We start from the raw sequence: 18,689 nt of genomic DNA, 5'->3' as shown, positions 1-18,689 counted from the left end.
CCACTAATAAACAATAAATCCGGGAAATGCTGGGGATGACTTGGTAGTGCTTAGCCTAGCCCAAATACGTGGCCAATACCTTGTGATAGCCAATCAATAGCTAATCGATCAATAATCAATAAATTGCGGAAAATGCTGGGGACGACTTGGTAATGCTTAGCCTAGCTCAAAAGCCAGGATTAGCTAGGTGCCCATCAGCTCTGCTGTCTCTCTAGCATTGCACCTGTAGTGTAAGCTATGCTATTTTTTTTTAATTTCAAGCTCCAAAGTGGAGGTAGCACAGGTCTTACATGAATAATTTACTAGTACCACAACACGTACCATTTCCATACTTCCACTTCTTCTTCCTTCTTGGCTTTGCCTTTTTTCTTAGGGCTGCCCTCCTCTGTTCTTGGCTCAGCTTTAACTTCAGTTTTCACCTTCTTAGGCTTAGGAGCTGCAGCTTTCTTGGCAAGCTGAAAATGTGACCAAAAAGCACAAATCAATAAAAACTAACATATCAGATCAAACTAATTTAATAAGACTGCTGAACCTTAAGGACAAAAACTGCAACAAAGCTTTTACACAAGTCACTGTTCTCAGATTGCCTTTGGCAAGATAAACTGGCCCTTTTTATCATGTGCAAAACGTGTGGACAATCACGGCTGGCTATGGAAGGTAAAGGGTTAACAGTGGCGGAACAGAGAAAAGACCTTTTGGAGCATCTTTTACAGCAGAAGGAATGTGTGTGTGTAGCAGATGTATTTGTTTTTGTTGCACATACATTTAGGTCATTACACAAAGTGCAAAAACTATCTAGGGCCCCAGACTATTTCAGTTGAGTAAAACATAAAAAGCAAAATAATGCAGTTTAGGAGCTGGCAGAACATAGAAATAATATCTATTTACACATAAGCACTGACAAGTTCTCAAGAGTGTCACATAAGCAGGCAATAACTGTTGACACCTTTAACAAGTTCCAAGTGCTTCTTGGTTTGCAAGAGCCTCCAACAGCTTCTGTCCTGGAGAGACCACTCTTGATGTCAAAAAAAAAAAAACATTTTGCCTTAATTTACATTGCTAGGTGCAGAATTTTCATGGCTGAATTAATTTCCATTTGTAGTCTCTCCTGCTAAAGTGCTTAGTTCACCACAGACATCATCCGCCGATTTCTTTGCATGTGACAGCACCGAAGCCTCTTTTTTTTCAGTGGTTCAAGGTGTCGTTTGCACGAATTCTTCACTGCTTGATTACACCCAAACCTCTTAGAATACAACATAGAGCAGAGTCTATTGATGCTAGCTTTTAAAAACTGGCTCACTCTTGCTTCATGCATCTATTTTGACTAAAGCCGCTCTCAACATCCACATTTCCGTGTGAGGCTCAGAAGAGCTTTCATTATGTGCAGAGCAAGGGGTAGTTTCTCGTCCCTTCAGCCAACATTAGCTAAATATCTGCTAGAACTCATCCAGTTTTTTCGTAGGGGCAGTGTCCACACTTATCGTCAGCAGGCTTAATTTATCAGGGAGTACACGTGATGCGGTGGAATGTCTATAGGCATCTGTTCGGACAAGTTCCTCAGACTCAACCGAACTTTCATCTTGCAAAAAGAGCATAGGCAACTCAACGGCGGTTGACATCAAGAATGACAAGGCCTTCTGGGACACAGTAATGTACCTTATGGTTTGGTGTAGTATGCTTTTTTCATGTTTGTTATTCGGGAGGGAAGGGAGGCTCCCTCAGAAGACCTTGTCTTTCTTCTACATAATCCACTGTTGAATCATCTTAACTTCACCAACACCCCTTTACCCTGCTTTGGTATTATCATACTCATATATAGTCCTTTAACCATTACTTTCATTTACTTCACTCTTTTTTTTAGCCTGCATTTTTAGACAACACTATTTTTTATCTTTTTTTTTCACAACATATCCTGTAGCACTAAAGCATTACAGCAGACGAGCGAGTACAAAAAAATAAGCAAACAGACAAACACTATCTTCGAGATCGGCCTACATTTTTTGTTAAGTAAAGCCACATGTCCTGTTCAAGTTTTAGACAAGCATATCCAGGTTTCATTTTGGCCTTTTTGCGGTAATTATCAATTACAGCTCCGCACATAGCTTGTGTCTTTTTTGTTCTATTCTTCATTTTGACACTTTTTTTCGTTGTCCTACGTGCACTAGAAGGCCTCAATTCGTCTAATTTGACTAGATGAATCCCATGAACCCCAAATTTATGTAAACTCAAAGACCTTGTCTCCAAAAACCTGAGGGGAAACTCCATAAGTCCAAGTACTGCGTTATCTAGCAGAACTCTAGAAAGCATGTACCGAGCAGCAGATTCATTAAAACTTGAAGCACCAAGCTGGAATTTTTTCTCAAACAAACAAACAAAGCGAATGCCCACTTTGCTGGCTTGTTTTGCCAACTCAGGACCGGCAAACCACAGACGCCAATTCGTAACTAGATATATATTGACGCGCTGCCATACACATGAACCCGACATAAACATAAACAGCGAAAGACATAAACAGCAATTTTTTACAGCCACTATATACCTAACAAACCTTTATTTTTCTCCTGTGCAGTGGGTCTTTCCGACTGACTTTTCACACTATTTTCGGGACCTGACAAGTCCGAAATATCTATAAGCAACTAACTCGGAGAATGGTTTTTCATCTATCTCATACAGTGCAGACCACTTATATTGTAACTGCCTTTAGCGCGGGACCAGTTATAGCGAGGGTTTTTTTGACCACCAATATATCTCCCATAGAACTCAATGTATAAGCGGACCGTTTATTGCGTAGGTGCGTGAAGCAGAATACCGGTTTTAGCCCGTTTTTTTTTAAGCGCGACCATGAAATCGGTGCACGGAGCACGGCTGTATGGTTGCCGGGCGCACAAACGCGGAGGAGTTGGAGCGCAGGCGCGCGCGGAGACCAGCGGCGAAAAGCAAAACAAAAAGTCGCAGTTTCCCCCGAAAGGCGAAGCAAGTTTACTAGTGCAGCATACAGAATAAGAATAGTACTTTTATCGCCTGCATAACCTTGGCCACATCCGCTTATTAACTGAATTAACAAGCATGGTGTCAGCGCACACAAGCAAACATGACAATCGATCGCACTCGACGACCGTAAACAAGCGCTGTAAGAACGCAAGCGTGAGCAAACGCGGCAGTAGCAGCGACCGAAGGTTCGTGCGGTCTATATAGGCCGTTTCACATGCTGTGAATAGAGCGAAAAAAAATTGGTGCGGTCGCGCGCGTCGCAATGAGATTTTTTGAGGGCTCATTCACATGACTGCAATTTCAACAATGCAACTGGTGCGACGCCCAGGGTTGCTTGCTTCCAGGTTTTGTCGCACACGCCGCTTAATTCCTTTAATGTAATGAAAAAGACCTGCGCATTATAATATAATTGACCTCTCTTTATTAGGACCAAATAATACGTGTTTTGTAATTTAAAAACGCTTTAAAGTTTATTTTTGTTTTGGAGTGCGCAACAGCAGTTTATGAAGTTCAATACGAGGAAAAATGGCAGACGTAAACAGTTGTTCGCAGGTAGTCGTTCAGCGCTGTGTGCTGTCTCGTGTGTGTTTTATGCCCGTGTCGTTCTTCCTGTGGTACAACAAATTACAAGAGGACCTATCAACAAGCCCCTATAGGTGTTGTCATCGCATATGCAATATTCGGATTTCGGCTGCAGCGAAGTCGTCATATCAACGCACAGACCCTCACGCTACCCGTGCTTAACGTGAGCTTCTGAAAAACGGATGTGTGTGTATTGCTCGTGATTGCACATAAGCGGTTCCTGCTCCTAGCAATATTCTTGCATCAGACTTAGCAGCAAGCACCAACCCAAAAGCTCACATCTGCCCCTGAAGGAAGCCGCAAATGGTCTGTGTATAATTACTGAACGTGCAATGAAATTTGTGTTGTGAACGTTAAATTATGGGGTTTTACGTGCCAAAACCAGTTCTGATTATGAGGCACGCCGTAGTGGGGGACTCCGGAAATTTTGACCACCTGGGGTTCTTTAACGTGCACCTAAATCTAAGTACACGGGTGTTTTCGCATTTCGCCCCCATCGAAATGCGGCCGCCGTGGCCGGGATTCGATCCCGCGACCTCGTGCTCAGCAGCCCAACACCATAGCCACTGAGCAACCACGGCGGGTTGTGTTGTGAACGTTAATCTTAGCGCCAGCCTGGTTCGTCCGTCTTGGCGCGTGTGTTGTAATTATTCATACAAGTGCTCTCTGAATATTTCTAAAGACATAAAAGCCGACACCACATTTTTTTTTTTTTGGAAGCTGCAGTCACTTGTGTACGTAGTATCATATTATTGGCAGACATGGGCGTCGCCTATTTTCTCGTCCTGTTTTATGCGCTGTTAGTATGCTGTGAATCTGTATCAAGAAGCTTCAATATGCTGCAGTACATAGCGCAGCCATGTAGCCCCACGGCCAACATTAGAATACCTTGTTAGGAGTACGTTTGTTTAATAACAAAATTGAATGCTAAAATTTTGCATACATAGTGGCAAGTGTATAAAGTAAGAAGCTATCGAAACTGTCCGCTAATAACATACGTTTGCTTCTGCCTGCTTGAGCACATTATCTAAAAGTGAGGCTGAAAACCCCAGATAACCAAAAACATATGCAACTGGAGCAGGCACTATGGTTCCTTTCTTGGAAATGAAAGCCAGCATCCCAGTCTGTTAAGCTAGTCATGTACTTAACCTATATTAGACCAATGTTAGAGCATGCTAACTGGAGTCATTTCAAACTAGATTTGACCAAAATAAGAAAGTGCAAGGAAAGCGTCAAGGTACAATCTAATCTGGTATTCCAGAACCGATTGTATTAGCAAAACTTTATGACTCCCTGAATTGTTTGCGTTAACCCAATGCTGAAAACAGGGGAAGCTGATTCCCTTTCTTGCTGTTCAAAAGCTGCTAGAATCTCAATAACAGACTACTTATATTCTGAGGGAAAGTGAGGGGCACTGACAATATCTCTAAGCTTTTGTATGAGCTTTCCCCTTGAACGAGAATGGAATAAAAATATTTACCTTTGCAAGCCTCAGAATCCAAACATTCTCAAATTTTTGAGGAGACCGCATTAATTTTTCAAGATATAGACAATAAAAAGTGTGCCTAAGTACAAGTACACACTGAACACAAGTGGTTGAGTGACCAGCTGCGAATGCTAAAGCGTCCATAGCTGCTACTTCGAGGTAACTGCTAGGTTCCACGTGTTTCTCCTATAGCTCATGTACCTGGCAAGGGGAATACTTATGCGTGGTCGTTCCAGCATTGGCTTGTGGCATTTCTTTTTTTTTTTTTTGCAATAGGTGTTGGCCAACTGATTCCATCTGTTTAAGTATTTAGCATTTGTGTGCATCTTATGTGCACATGTTTGTATCATGTTCTTATTGTTGTACTTGCAGTGATGCAAGCATCTTTTATCATATATTGCACCACAGTCATTTATTCAACTTTGTCTTGAAATGTACAAAATGTGGCCACCCAGTAATGGCCAGGACAGCCAGCAGGATTGGCAAAAAATATGATGCAGATCCAATGCACTTTATTGAATTGACCTGAGGCGAATCTTTCATGCAACAGTCACTTAAACTCTAGAAAACTAACTGCAGTGTGTACAGTTGTCCTTATTTCACCCAATGCAACACATACTCATATGCAATGTTTGCTTATGCACCGCACAGGTCACATAGCACGGTGAACTCACTCAAACGCCGGCTCACTAAGACTTCGAACTAACCAGGAGTGAGTTCGTGTGAGCCTGACTGAGTAGAATTTTGGTGAATACGAGTAAGAGCAAGCTCGGTTGAGTAAACATTTAGTGAATATTGTCATGTGGTAGTCAGGGCAAGCTCATCTGAGTATAATTTTGGTGAATATGAGTCAAAGCAAGCTTGGCAAGTAGATTTTTGGTGAATATGACTCGGTGCAAGCTTGCCTGAGTAGAATTTTGATGAATATAAGTCAGCAAGCTCATCTGAGTATAATTTTGGTGAATAGGAGTCAAAGCAAGCTCGGCAAGTAGATTTTTGATGAATTTGACTTGGTGCAAGCTCGCCTGAGTAGAATTTTGATGAATATAAGTCAGAGCAAGCTCGACTGAGTAATGATGGGATGTGGTTGTACGAGTTTATGCAGTAATACATGTAAGTGCAGACTCATTAGCAACATTGCCTCATCTTGATGGGCAATACTTATGCCTCGTGATGAGTCTGCACACTTTATGAGCTGTGGACATGCAAGATCCACCCATACTTGATAAGATGCTATCATTCACATGAAGAAATGCAACCGGCTGACTTCACTGCACAATTTTGATCTGCTTTTGTTTAATGAGTTATCTACTGCGTATAAAAACAAGGTGTTTGCCTGCTTTTCGCATTATTGCATGTGTTTTACAGAAAGTAGAGACAGAGAAGCAAGAAAAGGCAAGGATGTTTATGGCCAAGTAGTTTTTTAGAGTACTGCAATATGTTACAACCAGCATAAACAAAAGTAATTCGATACACTGAAGTAAGCGAAATGTGCAATTACCTTTTAATGTCAGGGTTAACACAGATGCAGTAAGGATACAAAGTCTGCAACACACTGAAGGTTTATTCGTTTTTGTGCAGGATAAAAAATGATACATCAGAAAAATGAGAAAAAAAAATTTAAATATTGCTTCGAAAACAAATTGACAATACTGTTTATTCCCAGTAAAAGCGTTAAATATGCTATTGTATAGCATTCATTACGATATATAGTTTGCACGTTCGCTTTGCGAGCTTGATAAGCAGTCGGGTCTCGCAGCGGAAGTAACAGAACCTTGAAATGAGATAATTCATTAGGGAAAATGCGCATGAAAGCCCAAACCAACCGACTGCAACTAAATGGTCGTGCGTATAGCGTGACCTATTGACCGTAGCATTTGTCCATAGTTGCATATTCTTTCAATTGTTCTATCCGTAAAAGCATAGCACGCTACAACTGTCCAGTTTTCATATATCGCGAGTTGTCTCTACAACCAGAAAACTGGGACATCCGAAGGCCATGCCTTCCCGTGAGGGACACCTCGTATTATTTACCAACTCGCGGCGCGTGTGAATAACGGAAAAGTACATACTAACAGCACCTGAAGCCAACCCCCCCCCCCAAAAAAATGCGTCGCGTGATTAGCAACGTAGTGTGTCAAAAAACGCATAGAAATCAGAGAACCGAATCTGACCTACGAGTTTTTATCTGCACTGTTCGCGTGTTAGTGCGGATGTTATGTACCGATTGCGCAATCCAAGGCTTCACTCAATTAGTTGCACTGTTTCGAGGCTTGTTGAGCCAATATTTATAGACAAAAAAGTATCTATAAATGTTGCGTTGAGCGACCGCCACCATTTTCCAAAACAGACCGCAAAATAGCTCTCGGCACAATTTCGACGGAAAATCACAGCGATTGCTGCGACGTCGTGGTCGCATATTCGGCCGCAAAATCGCAGAATCGGCCCTGCGGCTGCGATTTTCGTCGCATGCGACGGAAATCGCACTTCCGGTGCAATGAAAATCGCACCATGTGAAATGGCCTTATCGCTTCAACAGAAACTGAGTGGCGAAAGCACAGCGCATACAAAGGTCAGAGCCATGTGGAGATCGCTTTCAAGATACGGTGCGCGCGACCTCAGCCGTGCAAAGTACGCAATGGCTTGCAGAGAAAGCCGCACCCCCTTCCTCCCGTGCTGCCTTCGCGCTTTCCTCCTTTCGTGTGGGAGATTGAATCCCCAGTTCCCCTTGCGCCCGGTCGCAAGATACGCATCGAATGCCGCAGCTAAGCGTCGCCTCCCTTCCCTCCCTCCAAAACCCCCACGGTCTTCCGCACTACGATAGTCGTCACATTTGCTATCTGCCGTACGTTCGCTCTCCATGAAAGCACACATCCCTAGCGCGCTTTCACTCGCACATACAGCATACGGCATACAGCAGCATACGGCATACAGCAGCATACAGCATTTTTTTTCCATTTTTTTTTTTCAGGAGTGGGAGCATGAGCGCGCGACTGGAGACCAGCGGCGAAAAGCGAAACAAAAAGGAGAAGGGCGGGAGACTTTGGAGGAAGGGGGGCGCGTGTTTTCATCACTATAGCAGCGTCTAGAGTGAACTAGATAGCAGCGTCCAAGCAGGGTGCGCGGAGTGCGAGGGAAAACTGGTGGCGCACTCCTTTTTTTTTTCTTTTTCCTTTTTTTTTTCAGGAGTGGGAGCGTGGGCGTGCGTGTGGAGACCAGTCTCCAGACGAAAATAACAGCGTTCTTTCGCTGATGCCGCACTTGTTAGGGGAACGTGGTTTCTATGCTGTGTTGCGATTGTGTTGCATGTGTGTGTGGGTGAAATATGTAATAAATTGTGTTTAAAAGGTGGGTTGCCCGTTTGGCATAAGCAAAAGCCGAAAAAAGCATGCTTTGGCTATAACGCGGTACCGCTTATAGTGCTGATTTTTACAACTCCCGCGACTTACGTAATAAGCGGTCTACACTGTACTACAGTAGAACCCCGCTGTTACGTTCCTGGGTGCTGCGTTTTCCCGGCTGTTACATTGTTTTCAGCCCGTCCCGGCATAGCTCCCATAAGACCCATTGCATTGGTAACCCTGCTGTTGCGTCGCAACTGTGGGACCGTTCCCGCATAATGCATTGCGAACTGCTACCCAACGCCAGCACGAGCGGCCATGTTGACTTTTCATGTCACTTGGCTTGGTGGCTTGACGATGGGATTGGCCGCCCAAAGTGGCCGGGGCAACACCTATGACGTATTGTCGGTTTCCGCCATCAAGAGCATGACCTTTGAGATCTGTATTTGCTAGCTAAAGATGGTGTCTATGACGCGTTGGGGCCCTAAAATTGATTTTGGCGCATACATGTTCCGTATGAAGTCCAAGGGTCTGATAACAACGTCGCCGCGAGCAAGAAAGAAAAGCGGGGAGGGAGCGAGGGGGGATGGGGAGGGAGGGACAGCGGGTGGCGTTGTACTCTGGCATCAACTGCCTACAGCGCGCAGTCACGCGGGCCATATCCCGAAAGCGATCTGCATTAGGGCCCCGAGTCTAGGCAGTGTAGGTGCGTCGGCGGCTTGTAGCTTTGTGCGTGCTGTGTGTTCTCAGTGCTCAGTTTTCGTTGAAGCGATAGCATGACGATCACTTTGCTCGCTGCTACTGCGGCGCTTCATCACGCCAGCGTTTGACAGCACTCATCGAGTGTGATGTGTTCAGGTTTGCCTGTGCGCGCTGACACCATGCTTGTTAATATAGTTAATAAGCGAATGTTTACAAGTTTACACAGACGATAGAACTACTATCCTTACCTTACATATCGGTCAACTAATTTGCTATCGCAATCGATACTTCGGCTTTCGGGCGAAACTACTGAATTTTTTTCACACATAAGAATACAAATAAAATTGTGTGCAGTTCAATGCTACTCTCTCAATTTTTTCAGTTTCTCGTATTTGGCATTTCCAGGCTCTTAAGTTTTTTTTTTTTTTCTTTTTTTTTTTTACGGTTCCGTGAAAAACGTATCAGCGGGGTTCTACTGTATACGGGTGATAGAAAAGGACATTTTGTGTAGTACAGTAGAACCTCGCCGATACGGAACGTTCCCGCTTAATACGATTACCCGGCTCCTACGTTCGAAATCGCGAAATATAAACATAACCCTAGGGATGGGCAAATATTCGGTATTGTCGAATATTCGATCGAATAATTGTATATTCGTTATTCGCTTCGATTCGAATTCAGGTATTCGATATTTTCGAATTATTCGGCACTCCCGAATCGGTAGCTAAAAGCCACGGACGGCCGGTACACATCTCGGAGGCTATGCTTCACGTCATGGCTGCCATAACTCACATAACTCAACTATAAATCTCGAAGGCTATATACGTTTTTGCATTAAAGAGCCGGAAATGTGCGACGCAAGAGCAGAAACGGCACTAGCGTACAATCGAAATGAAGCGGCGGAGTCCATATCTCCATAGTCATCAGCAGAAATCGTAAGTGGATGACAGCAACAACGGAACGCTCCGTGCCTATTTGTGCTTTTATTGCATTTACTGCTGCGCATAACGCGTTGGCCGTGGGATTTCATAGTCGCCATCCATGATCGCATGGATAGCTGCCGCGGTTTCTTCCGCAGCAGTAGCAGCAAAAAGTAGTTTCATTTTGACTCAATACGCACTTCGGCCGCGTGCCTAAAAAGCTGCATAGTGGCCTTCCATGATCGCATAGAAAGCGACCGCGATTTCGTCTGCAGTTGTTGCACCGAACGGTAGTTTCGTTCTTACACGGTACGTGCGTTGGTAGGGTACGGCCACGCTAGCAGCAAATGCACGCATCATGCCGCGCGTCAGCTCCTTGCCGCGAGGTCCACCGTGGCAATCGCGCCTTGCCGCGCGGCAGCGCAATATGATCTTGCGCGCTCTCGAAACGCGGAATCACCGTGAGCGAAAAGGGTGCGATCGGACAGCGTCCAGAAATCCCGCCATAGAACCGCGAGAGACGACGATCGTCGATTGATAACCCGGCACGGAGCTGCAGAGGTCCGGTTGCCATGGCTCCGTGACATCACCCTCGTCGTTCTTGATTGGTTCTTCATCTCGCGGTACGCGGCACTTGCCGCGGAAATGGGCGACCCATTTCGCGCGGCACGCCGTCCCCGTTTCCTGCCGGTTTTGCCGCTCGTGGCATCACGCACGTGTTTTTGCTGCTGGCGCAGAAAGTCTGCCATTCATAATCGCGTAGATAGCGGCCGCGATTGGGACAAACAGTTGTTTCAGTTTGACTCGGTGCAAAGCTGTCGAGGATGCAGAGCACCAGATACATCGCGAAGGACGTACGATCTGTTGGCGATCAGCTTACTGGCGAAAAAATAATCGGGATGTGTGCGCGGTAGTGCAAAGCGTGTCGAAAATGATGGCGTGCGCCGTGGCAGTGCTGCGAAGGAAGTCGCAAGGCCTCTATCACCACTGCGAGAGCCAATCAGTCACGAGATGACTAGAATTACAGCTTCCGCACTGCTTTTCTGCAAAACAGCAAAAGGATTTGCTCATCCATCACACTAATAAAATTGTGCTGACGTAGTAGGCATTGTGGGGTCTCACACATGCTCTTGGGACAAAGGAACGACAACACAGTAGTACAAACAATCAAAAAGGGCATTTATTGCACCTTTCATACACTAATACACACTAGCCGAATTACTACCAATAGAACATTCACATGGGCGCGCGACAAATCAACTAAATCCGACTCACCGCAACCCGATAGCGAGCGAATATGTTCGCCCCATGCTGTGACACCATCGCCTAGTCGGTCACGTGAACGGTGGCGCATTCGAACGATGTGTGTTCGTCCATACCGGTGTCCTGCTCTTACCCTTGCGAGACGGTCCCGCGAAGCGGGCCGGCGCACGCGCGGGACGTCCGCATTGCACACCGACCCCAACCCCAAGAGGAACAGCCTTCTCCCTTCTGCGCCCGCCTAACCCCCCACCGTCAGGTGGCGTTAGCAGCGCAACACTAGTGCCATCTTTCGTAATACGCTGCAACTCCGCCGCCGTAAAGCTACACTCTAAGAACAGTTGCACCCTTTGGGGCGTATTTTTGCCACAGAACAATAATCGTCATCTGACTTGCGTGGCTTTCCTTTCTTTAACGCTCTGCGCCCGGCACTTCTCAATCACGTCCGACAAGAGCGTTATCAGCGTGACACAGCATTCTCGACAGGAAAGTAACAAGTGCAGAGTTTTCAAGATAGGAAGCGCAAGCCAGACAGATGATTATTGTTGTGTGGCAAAAATTCACCCCAAAGGGTGCAACTGTCTTTAGAGTATACGCGGCGAAGCCGGATTATGGGAGCCATGCGGGGAAAACAACATCAGGGGACGCGTGAGAGTCGCGCATCCCCACAGCATTTGCTTATTGTTTTCTGAATACCCTGATAATTCGGCATTCGATAAATTCAGACATTTTTTGGGGGGGTCCCATGAAATTCGAATTAACTAGGCTTTACTGTAATATGTGATGTATACTATTCGAACTATTCGTTTCGAAATTATTCGACGACATCACTATTCGCTTCGAATTCGCTTCGCACCTCAAATTCACCATTCGCACATCCCTACATAACCCCATAGAGGAATGTGTTTATACGTTCCGGTTAATACGTTCCCGGAAAATACGATTATTCGGCAGCAACGTTCAGCATTGCGGCAAACTGTGGTCGTATGATACGTTCTGCAGCGAAAAATTATTCAGGTGTGCAAAAAGGCTCCTCTCATGTGCTTGTGAAGTGCTAATTGGCAGACGGCCGCCGCGCGGCTTCCCTGCAGTGCTCAATCCCCCCCCCCCCTCCCTCCGCGACTTTTCTGCATTGCTCGTTCGCCCGCAGTGCCGAAGCGCGGCAGCAGCGGCGAGCAAATTGACCTTTGCGCTACCTCGCCCCTCGCTTCAGCGCGAACTACTAAGCGGCGAAAACAGGCGGACGCCACACGTGCGGCGCTACGACTCGCCGAGATTGTAGCGGAGGTGGTGGGGGACAACGTAGTGGAGGTGGTGGCGGACGAGGCGCCTGAAGACGGCGGCGAGAACGAAGGCTTGTGCCCACCGGCTACCGTCACCGAAGCCCTTGCTGGCCTGGAAGCCTTACAAAGCTTCTTTCGCACGAAAGACACGGAAAATGCGGACAAGGGTTTGCAATGTGTGCAAAAGGAGTTGTTCCTGTCCAAGGGTGTGATGCACCAGCAGAAAATACAGCCTGAATCTCGATAATTCAAACTCGAAGGGGCCCGAAAATTTGTTCGAATTAAAAGAAGGACTTATTTTTGACGTATTTTGTGCACCATAGCGCGAAGTACGAACGGTGAGAGTCGTGACATATCGCGACGCACAAGCACATAGAGAGCGAGGGCCACGAAACTGCCCACGCTGGCCAACGCTCGCATCCGGATAGCGCCTCTTCCTCTTCACAACCACTATCTCTCGCGCATCCCGATAATGGCAGTGAACGAAACTTCAGGGAGCGGGCGGCGCTAGCAGGGCGATCGTCGAAGGTGAGGGAGGAGGGTGGCAGGGAAGAGCATTTGGCCTCGGTAACCCCGTCACTCGGTGGCTCCCCTCGCCCTCCCTCTCAAGTCTCTCGTAGCTCCCTCCCCTTCGACTGCCTCCGTGCGCGCCCGCCGCCGCTCCCGCAGGCCCGGCGCCAGCTTAGCCCGCTCCCCGAAGTTTCGTTTTCTGCTGTTGAAGCGAGCATTGGCCAGCGTGGGCAGTTTCGTTGGCCGGACTGGGCCTCCGCATTGCTTCCCTCTGCGCCACAGCCGCAGCGTTGGCTGAGACATCGGCACGTACACGCGTGTTCCGGCACGACGAAGAAACGGCGGCCTTACCATTTGAGAGAGGAAATTTTTGCCGCGGTATTTTCTTTCTTTTTTTATTTCTCCGCGCGGTGTTGAGAGGTCTCTCCTAAGCTTTTGCTTTATGGCGGTGTCGGAGCAATGCTAGTCGGAGGCGCCGCCACGTGATTTTGCGTGCTGCTGAGAGCACTGTCGATAAACGGTTATGCTCGAATTAACCGTCGCAAAAGCTTTCGTGTTCGAATTACCCAGCGTTCTCGCCCATTGGAATACACACAACTTTGACGGGACCACAGCGTCAGTTCGAATTAACGGGATTTGACTAACTATGTCTTGCAAGAAATAAATATTTTCCGCCCTTGCACCTCAATATGGGCTTGTCAGCTTCAATTTTTACTGGATTCGGATCGTACATTTTCTCGGATGGTACGTTTATTTTTCACGTATTTTTTTGAAAACGTATGAACGAGGTTCTACTGTATTTGTGAAGGTTTACAGTTGATGCTTGTAATAATAGTCTCATTATTTGAACAGAAAGATAGATGTTATCCCCCCCATCTGCACCAACCAAAATAAAGGAATTTCAGAAGTAGGAGGGCTTCGCATGTGTAGTCACTGAACATTTATAGGTACTATAGGTACCACCCGAATGCCTGAATAAATAAAAAGTTTAACAGACAAAGTATCTGTATTCTCATGATTTTCTGCATATATTTGCAAAAATTCTATCCACTGCTGAAAACAATGTTATATTTCCCATAAGGTCACACGACTTTTATTACAAGCTGCACCAAATCCACACTTTAAGGGGGGACGCGGCTTACGCATCGCGATATTTGGCCAAAAAACCGATTTTTTGAAAATCACATTTTCAGTTTGTATGACTACTTTTCTATTTTATTTCAAAATTTCGTCGCGGAAAATCGCTCGGAAATGATGTAAAAAATGTTTATCGAAGCTAAGGTGGCGAGGAATTTCTCGAAAATAGCGAAAAAACGGCATTTTTCAAGCCGCGATATCTCCGCAACCGCGTAACCTAGCGCCGCCATCTTGGTCTCTATGGATAGCGCGATTCTCCGCCTTCAAATCTGGCGCCTCGGCCAGCTGGACCAGGCAAGAGCAAGCGCACAGCAAGCAAAAGTTTCAAGGTCTCGCGGCGGTTTCTGATCGGCAGCGCGCGCCACGTGACTGTACGCGGCTCCGGATTGGTCTCCCGGACGGTTTCCTTAGCAACCGGCGGAAAGGTCGTCTGCTCGCCGCGCTGACGACGCTGAGGAGCCGATTGCGCGTCTTTTCAACTCGTCGCGGCGTGGTTTAGAGATCGTATCTCACTCATGATAACGGACCGGCGCTCGCTTGTTAGAGAAACGAAAAACGTTGTCAAGCTCGGCCCTTCTTAGCTTGGAGAAAGGCTCTCGTCTGTTATCATGGGCCGGCGATTGTTCAAGAAGAAACGCAAGACTGCGCATTAATTTGGTGCTCGTAAGTCGAAGCCACCGATCTCTAAAACAAAGTTTGCTCCGGCGACTTCAGCAGTGACAATGACGATGGCATGCAGCGCGACGCGGCCGTGCAGCTGAGCACCTCAAGCACGGATGGAACATCGTCCGCGCGTATTGGCGAAACTGTTCAGGAACCCAGCCGAAAAAGATGCAATGCGGAAAAAGAAAGCTGCAAAAGCTCATCAGACCATCAGGTCAGATGGTCAAGCGATGCCGCATCGCAAAGGACACAAAGGACTATAACCCTGGTGCCTATTAAATTTTGACAACTTTGAACCTTGTTTTCTCAGTACAGTTTTTTTGGCATGTTGCTCAGCTCGTGGAGCAGATATCTTGGTAACTACTTTACACATTTTGATTGCGTTTGTTTTGTCAGACTCACTGAACTGTACTTTAGGGGATAGCGCTCTTCTTTTTTATCCTAGTGTTTTAAGAATTCGTAGTAGGGTTCCTTGTTTGCAGTGTAAGCGTGCTCACTGCAGTGGGACTGGAGAAAACAAACTACAAATTTTAGTGTTGAAAAAAAATTATTTCGAGAACGCTATCCCCTTCTGCATACATTTGGCTGTGCATACAGTATTTAACAAACTTTTCAATTGATTTCGTAAATCCTCCAGTCCCTCCACGAGGCTCAAGAAAGAAATAATTTGTCTAGCAAAAAGTTTTCATGGTACCGCTTTGAAATTTTTATGAAAGCATCATAGAGCCATTCTTATCCTATGTACCAATTTTCATTGACATCCACCAAGAAACAAGAAAGTTGGTACCGAAAGCCGCGTCCCCCCTTAAGGGGGGAAGTGGGTATTCTGACCTTCATTAAGACCCCCTTTACCAAATTTAATGAAACTACATAGTCTTGTTCAGTTTTTTATGCTGATTCCAAATATGCAATTTTTTTAAATATGCCAATCAGTTCTAAAGCTAATTAAAATTAATTAGCATTGTTTATGGGAACAATGGAGCAAAAACTACTCATCAAAATCTTGCTTTAGGCACATAGCTGGATACTAGGAACCATAAGCTTCACAATTGTAGGAACAGTTTCTTAGTATAACAATTATTAACAATTATACAGTGCATCAAAGCTTTCTGTTCAAAATGGCTTCAAGGTGGCTGTTTAATGTACGGACAATAAAAAAATATTAAAACTGAGATACAAAAATCTGGCCCTACCACTGTGTGCATTATTCATGTAGCTCAGTACTGCAACAAGAATTACAATTCTAGGTGCCCCGATTACTGAGAAATCGCTCCCGGAAGGATGAAAAGATTCAAAAATTCAGGTTTTGAGAAAATGAGAAAAAACAAACAAACTCATTTTTATTTAGATATAACAAAAAGTACTAATATGTCCACATATCTAAATGGTCAGTAGCCACCAGGGATGTAATCTGTCTGTCTACAGCTAGCTGAATGGCGCTTTTTGAAGACTTGTTGCAGATTTTCTGCAGATGCACGCTTGTGGGCTGATGCTGCTGCTCGCCGGTTGTCTTTCTCGGCCATTCTTATGCTGTTTGGTAGCCCCGGGTTCAAATGAAGCTCCTGGAGTATGGCAGATGAAGCTCTCTCATTCCCTGAATTAAATTTCATGACTGCCTCAGCCACAGCAGCTTCAACAGCAAAAAGCGAGGCATGCTTTTCCTTGGGTGCCAATGCCCAAATCATTGAATGTAAGCATTCATTATTGTTTTGGGTCATGCTGCGCTGGCACCTTTCAAGCAGTTTTTCTTCTGAGAGGCGCTCATACACTGGCAGAAGGGCTTGACAAACATGGGCAGGCAAATTATATCGATGCTTTGGGATGGGCTCATTTTTTGCTTTCGCAGCATTCTGACGGCACCAAGAGTCTGGTCCTGATGGGCAAAGGCTGTGGTTTGAGACGTTGTCATTTGACGTGATGTGGTGGTATGTCGCCATCACAGCCTTCTGCATAGCCTTCACATCCCCTTTGTTGGATTTTAATGCCCATCCATAGTAGGCACTGAGTTTGGTGATCAGGTCGCCAGTCAATTTTCCCTTGCCGCCAAGTGTTTCAGAAGCAGAGCACTTGTGTTTGGCAACGAGAGTGCGCAAAGCAGTCCCCATCCTTTTTTGGATATGATTCACGCAATCTTCCTTCTCGACAGGCACAAAGCCATACACTTTGGCTTGTTTGAGAGCAAGAAATGATCGGCTATCACCATCTGAGAGGATTGTGGTGTACCTCAGCTTGTGCAGCTGAAGTGACCTCTGGAATAGTATAAGCGCCGCTTCAACTTCCATCTCCCCTGCTTTTTTGTCTGTATTTTTTTGGCACATATGGCTTGCCTTCCAGTCTTGGTAATCTGGGTCGCCAGGTTTCGGGCCGCGCACACACCCAGCACAGAAGTTGCTCAGGACAACATAGTCGAGCACTAGTCCGGAAAACAGTTCGATGACCGTGCCGACTCCTATGTGCGACGAATGGCCGCGCGTCATCCAAGAGCCATCGTAGGATACCGCTATATTCCCGGAATTAGCGAGTTTCAAGTCATCATATAACGACTTCACTGATAGCGCACACGCGCCCATCAGCTTTTGGGCAGCAGACGATGCCGCCGGAGCCAGCTTCTCCTTGAGATAGCCTTGCCAGGTTTTGGTATGAAGGCCACGGTGGGAGATATTCATGGCAGCAAAAACGTCGTTCAGCGCTGTTTGCCGATTTCCGGTACTAACCATCGCACGAGCGGCGAGAATGTTCACAACGAAGGGGCTGACCGTCTTGCTGTTTCCCACGCGCGGCGAGCTCCACTCGGAAACAACATCGCCGCAGTTTTCACAAACGACCAGAAGTTTGACGGCAAGGCCGTATTCTCGCTCCTCTGTGTCAAAAGTCACGGAGCCGCCACACAGATTGCACGTTTGGCGCGAGAGCAAAGCGCTTATCGCTTCCGCACTGATAATATAAAAGCGTGATTGCATCTCCGCTGGCTCGTCCGCGCCGTCGTCGACGCTCGTAAACATGTCCATTTTTCGCTTCGTTGCCGAAGTTCCCGCTAGTTGTTGGAGAGTTTCTTCTGCTTTTTTCTGCCGTTGGAGCAATTCCGCTGGCTGCACCATCCTTGTGTCGTGCCGAACAGTGTTCCTGCGATCACTATCGGCAGGCGACGTCGGTAGGCTTAGCTCGCTCTCGCCAGGTCCGTTGCATTCCGCGTCGCAGCCGTCGCTTGAAACCGCTGGCGGATGGTCGTCGCTTGGTTTTTCGGCAGGATCGGAGCACTTTTCGAAGTTGTAGCGCGCTCGCTTTCTTTTTGTGCCAAACTTGTTCCGAGAGGCGAACTTCCGATATTCCGACATCACTATACGACAGCGGCTTGCAAAATGGCGTCGCGGTTCGCTTTTCAGGCGCGTCCGCGCACTGCAGCAGACGACGCCAGCCGCCAGAGCCAATCGCAGGGCTTTATTTAGTCACGTGCACTGAATGGGCGAATGGGGTCGCACGCTGGGACTATATTACAGCGCGGTATTTCTACATAGCGAATAGGGGGACGAACGAAAATGCGGCGGGAAATTGAAGAAGAAAAGTAGTTCTTTCCAACGCGACCAAGATGGCCGCGACAGCATACGTCGTTCAGCAGCGGCGTGGCTTGAAAAAAGACCCTTTTTATGCTTTTATCTATCAAAATATAGCTCACAATGGTTACATAAATTGATATTGCGGCTAAATTATTCATCAACGACGAGGGAAACTTGGTCAGAACATGCGGCAGTGTTTGTATATTATGAAAATACCAGTTTCAAAAAACCCATTTTTTCGAGATTTCTTGGTCTCTAAG

At 46.4% G+C, this 18,689-nt stretch overlaps 1 protein-coding gene across 1 annotated transcript in view; it reads right to left on the bottom strand.

The window, feature by feature from the left end:
* Positions 1-18,689, bottom strand: part of LOC119436212 (DNA topoisomerase I, mitochondrial-like) — a 75,370-nt gene that overhangs the window by 31,492 nt on the left and 25,189 nt on the right. The window contains exon 8 of the mRNA XM_037702995.2: positions 322-455. Coding sequence (XP_037558923.1) covers positions 322-455 — 134 coding nt within the window. The remainder of the gene's footprint in view (positions 1-321; positions 456-18,689) is intronic.

The sequence above is a fragment of the Dermacentor silvarum genome, chromosome 1 (assembly GCF_013339745.2).
Source record: "Dermacentor silvarum isolate Dsil-2018 chromosome 1, BIME_Dsil_1.4, whole genome shotgun sequence".
NCBI lineage: Eukaryota > Metazoa > Arthropoda > Arachnida > Ixodida > Ixodidae > Dermacentor > Dermacentor silvarum.
This window is presented reverse-complemented; position numbering and strand designations above follow the sequence as displayed.